Source organism: Vespa mandarinia, chromosome 21, assembly GCF_050613455.1.
Source record: "Vespa mandarinia isolate Hongniang chromosome 21, ASM5061345v1, whole genome shotgun sequence".
In the NCBI taxonomy this organism is placed as follows: Eukaryota; Metazoa; Arthropoda; class Insecta; order Hymenoptera; family Vespidae; genus Vespa; species Vespa mandarinia.
Genome location: NC_140830.1, coordinates 807,501 through 813,131, shown reverse-complemented (window position 1 = coordinate 813,131; position 5,631 = coordinate 807,501). Strand labels below are relative to the sequence as shown.

Here is a 5,631-nt window from a genome sequence, read left to right as displayed (position 1 = left end):
TTTTATTGAAAATTACATATATACACACACACACCTGATTTCTTTCGATAGTTATTTTATCGATATTGTGATACTTTAATGAAACCTGAACATAAATCGAGAAATCATGACTAAGGCACTTGTAATTTTTAATATTATTATCAATTTAAATCTATGCGTATCTGATGTTACGGGATATTAAATGGTTAGAACAATAAAAGAATTTCGAGATATCGTTACGGTCTCATTTATGTACGACTTGAAATTAGATCCGAGATCTTTGTCGTCGTGAAATTATCATTGTTACTTATCTTGAATTTAGATAGAACTAATTTTTTCTTCTCTTTTTTTTTTTTAGGATTTAATGCCAACTATAGAGCAATAAATGTAACAGATGATTATCTTCGAAACTATTTGAGATACTTTGAAAACCTTTTTTTAACCTTTACGATTCGTATAAATATCTAAATTTTTATGTGTTTGTAATTACGATTATCATCCGTTTTAATGAATGCTTGAATTGACTTGAAGTTTATAATAGAAATGAAATTATTTGCAAAGAAAAATTCACGTGTAATCCCGATACGATATGACTTTTCATTTCTAAATAAAAATTAAAATAATGAAATTTTTAAATGGCGTCAATCACAATCATGAATTTTTTGTTTGAAATTATATATATATATATATAAATATTCAAAGATGGCGAATGAACAAAAATTTCAATTTTGCGATTATGTGGATCGATTAGAAATTCGTATTAAAAATCGGACTATACGCAATGAAGATTTATGAGTAATTTTGGGTTCGATACAATTTAATGTGGTTTCGAACAAAAAAACAAAAAAATGTAAAAAATAACGAAATTTTTGAAGATTAAACACTTTAGAAAATATCGTACGGATAAAATTCAAATTCTATAGGAATATTTTAAATAGTATTAGAAATAACGATTAATTCTTGCGAAATTTTTTTATGAAAGTAATTCAAAAATGATGAGAATATTGTAATTTATGACTCAGCAAATTGATTCGAAATTTATATCAAAAATCAAATTATATATATATATATATGAATGAATAATTTCGGATCAAAGTGATTTAAAAGTGACGGTAATATTTTGACAAATTAGTGTCAGTCATAATTAAGATTTTGTTTGAAATTTTCTATGAAAAAAAAAAAAAATCAAAAAATATTTAACAGATCGATTTTAAGGTTGTATTAAGAATCAAGTTATACGTCACAATAAAAATTCACGGAATAATCATCGAATTGAAAAGTATTTTGATTTTGAAAATGACAACATATTGAAATAAAATTATAATATTCATGAAAAATTTCATACGCAAATACGGAAATGACAAAAATTTTGTCGGAATATTTAAATTGTTATTAATAATTAAAATGAAAAGAACTCCATGCAGACGGAGTTTTCTTAATTTTTTTTTTTCAGAAACTTCAACTTTCCTCATTTCATAAATCGATCTAATATATATATATATATATATATATATAAATTGGACTATATGTAACGAAGATTTATGAATAATTTTGGGTTCGATAAGATTTAATACGGTTTCGACAAAAAAAAAAAATGTAAAAATAACGAAATTTTTGAAGATTAAACATTTTAGAAAATATCGTACGGATAAAATTCAAATTCAATAGGAATATTTTAAATAGTATTAAAAATAATGATTAATTTTTGTGAAATTTTTTTATGAAAATAGTTCAAAAATTTCATAAAAAAATATAATATAATATATATATATATATATATATATATAAATTAGAAACTGTATATGCATATAAGAAACTGTTCTCTCGATGAAAAAATTATCGATCATATAGAAAAGAGCGCATGTAATCGGCAGCTGCATCATTTGCACAGGTGGGAGGCGTTGTTTACAAAAACATCAAGAAACTTAATTTCCGTTTTACCTGTTGTAACTAAGATGGCTTCAGATGATCGATGGCTATCAATTACCTCCCTCCTTCTTCTCATTATAAATTATAATACGATATTATAAATTGTAATAAAATAATATAAAATTTCTCTCTCTCTCTCTCTCTCTCTCTCTCTCTCTCTTTCTCTGTTTGTAGATAGACAATGAAATTATTTTTTTTGATATTTGATAATTGTTGAAATTTTTCAACTCACTAATGTGAAATAATGAATTTTATTCTATCTCGAATGACTTGATTTTTTTTGTCTTTTTTTTTGTTTTTTTTTTTACTGCAACTCTGTCTCGAAACGTTAATTCTTAAAATCAACAAGGTCTTACTTTACGGCATTCTTTCGTATTTCTCGCTTCGCTTCACCGGACTAACAACAATTCTGATCTAAATTCTTTATATCTCGTAAATATAAAGCAGAAACTCTGGGTTTGTAAGTGTGAGACTTCCTTAGTATAATTTTACTGGTACAGTAGTTCAGTTTTCAAGGAAGTCGATTCTGACTACTATCATTTATTCTATCCAATCAAATACACGAACACGTAGGGAACCGGTTACCAACGTTCTAACGCATTATATATTTTTCTTTTTTCTCTCTCTCTCTCTCTCTCTCTCTCTCTTTTTTTCTTCTTCCTTCTTTCTTCTTCTTCCTTCTTTCTAACATTCGTATCATTGACCGTATCGTACACGTGTTGAAAATGTTTCCGTGAATGATTCATGTTCTGATGAAACTTTTACTCGTTCTTTTTTCATATACTATTTCTCAAGTTCTTCATAGATTTCTTGTAAAATACCACATTCACGTAATGTATTTCTAATGCTATCGGCACAAGCTTGTACTTCTAATTTTTCTTGATCGGTTAATTTTTGTCGTACTGTACAATGAACACCTTCTCGGCCAATAACACATGGTACTGACATATAAACATCTTTTTCCTTACCATGACTGCAATTCTAATTAAATATTAATAAATGAAGAAAAGAATATAATGTTTGATGGATAAAAATTAAATATAATTATTTTTTATATTATTAACTTACACGTATATGAGTGGAAACTGGTAAGACGATTTTTGTATTTCTGATAACAGCATCGACTATCTCAGCTGTACAGATACCGACAGCCCAACAATTTGGACCCTTTTCACCTTTCTTTTCGTTCAATACTTTATCACTGAAAGAATAATTTTATTTTGACTTTTTCTTGTTTCTTTTTGTTTTTATTTTTATTTTTTGTTTGTTTGTTTTTTTTTTTTTTTTTTTTTTTTTTTTTTTTTTTTTGTAATGAAACTGATAGATAAACGTGAATGTTACTTGATGCAGTTGATATAAGTGTATAAATAGTACGAATAAGTAGATTTTGTAATTTCTTAATTAGTATGAATATTTACTTAATACGAATAAGTCTTATTATAGTACTTTTATATAATAATTGATATGAATAGATGAATAGATGAATAGATGAAGTTTTATTATAGTACTTTTATATAATAATTGGTATGAATAATATGATTAATATGAGTAAGTCGATGTAATATAGTATTTTTCTAGTTAGTATGAATATCTAATTAATATGAGTATGTTGGTGTAGTATTTTTATAATTAAAATGAGTAAGTATTATATGCAAAGTTAATATATTATCATGTAATATAATAATTTTGTAATTAATATGCGAGTCAATATAATATTTTTATAGTTAGTACGAGTATCTAATTAATATGAGTCAGTCGATATAGTACTTGTATAGTTGGTATGAGTTCATGGATTCTATGATTAAGTAGATATAATACCTTTGATGAATTGCTTCTGTTACTTCATACCATTTTTCTGGATCATCTGGCTCACCCATTCGAGGATTTATATCTCTTAATTTAAGACCTGCCACATCGATACTCGACCATATTGGAACTTTAAGAAAATTTTGATATATTATACGTAGAATATATAATAATAATATAATAATAATATTGATAAATGTATTAACTTTTTGCATATTATATTTATTTTATTAATTTATTTTGCTTGACTCTTTTTATTTGACTCTTTTAATTTGATCTTTTTATTATTTTCATATTTTATCTTAAATAAAAAAATCATTCGTGGTTATTAAAAATGTAATCTTTTATTAAAAAAAAAAAAAAAAAAAAAAATGAAGAAAAATAAACTTTCGTTTATAAAATATAAATAATCATAAAACACGAATATAAGTATTACGTTATATATATTCTTTCAATTACTGTTTCAGTTTATTCTTCGTTAATTTTGATTTTTGATTTGTTTTTTTTTTTTTTTATAATTTCGATGTCTTATTTTAAATATGAAGAAATATTTTGCAATTATTTCCAATTTATAATTTTCTTAATTAAACGTTTGCTATATTAATATAATTAAACGTTTAAATATAATTATATATATATATATATATATATATATATATAATTATATATATATATATATATATTATTTTCTCAAAATTAAATGTAACATTAAATATCAGCTCATAATGAAAAAAGTTAATAAATTTATTTAACAGAAATAAAAAAAAGATTTTGTATCGCATTAATAGAATAGAAAATAAATTTGAAATAACAGTATTTACCAGACATAGATCCTTGCGCACCAATACTCATGCAATTAATAGACGATCGTGCTATTCCAATTTTTTGGCTTATTAAATCTTTAAATCTTGCACTGTCTAGAAGTGTGCCAACGCCAAGTACACGATTTGGAGGAAATTTGGAGAATTTATAGGCAATGTAAGACATTACGTCAACTGGCTCGGTAACTATCAATAAAACTGCATTGCAAACAAACTTAGCTATTGGTGGTATAATCTTTCTGAAAATCTCTAAATTATCTTTAACGTTTGGTTCTTCGTTGAAACGTTTTTCTGGAGTTGTTATGACCACCACGGTTGATTTTTGCAGCATGCTTACGTCTGAAAAATATTTATTTCTTCTTAAATAATTGTATGTATATATATATATATAATTATTAATTAATTAATTAATTAATTAATAAAAATATTTATAAAATTCTGTCTTTAAATATCTAATAGATATTTAAATAAAAAAAAATGAAGATATGTGAAGATATATATATATATATATATATATAGGTATGTATATAGGTACAAAAAATTATTATATTATTCTGTTGGATATATCAATAGTTTGTATCCATTATTACGTATCTCCTATATTTTCAATTGTACATTTATTATAAGGTGTATTATTTGATTGTTGTTTATTATTATTAAATTGCGTTTATTATAGATTATATTATTGAATTATGTTTACTATTGGATATATTATTTCATTTCATTTTATATTAGATATATTATAATTTTAAGTAATAATTATATTCAATAGTATATTCTTAGATGTTCTATTAGGTTGAGCAATAATGTTAAAATATTTAATGCAAAATACTGATGCTACAATGTTGTTTATTTAAATATAAAATATCATTTATATATATATATAATTATATATATAATTATATAATATTACATATAACATTATATATAATATAATTATATATTAAATATATATAAAATTTTTTATTGTTCAACTCAACACACACACACATACATATGTGTATTATGTACTTATTTATTATATATATAATTATATATTATTTGTATATTATATGTTATTTATTTATTATATATATATATATTTATTTATTTATAT

General features: G+C 23.1%; 1 protein-coding gene across 1 annotated transcript in view; it reads right to left on the bottom strand.

Moving 5' to 3' along the window:
* Positions 1-2,691: 2,691 nt before the first annotated feature.
* The window catches only part of LOC118444016 (L-lactate dehydrogenase), an 8,211-nt gene continuing 5,271 nt past the window's right edge, over positions 2,692-5,631 (bottom strand). The window contains exons 4-7 of the mRNA XM_035871799.2: positions 4,536-4,874; positions 3,727-3,844; positions 2,977-3,109; positions 2,692-2,889 (exon numbers count right to left, since the gene is read on the bottom strand). Coding sequence (XP_035727692.1) covers positions 2,692-2,889; positions 2,977-3,109; positions 3,727-3,844; positions 4,536-4,874 — 788 coding nt within the window. The remainder of the gene's footprint in view (positions 2,890-2,976; positions 3,110-3,726; positions 3,845-4,535; positions 4,875-5,631) is intronic.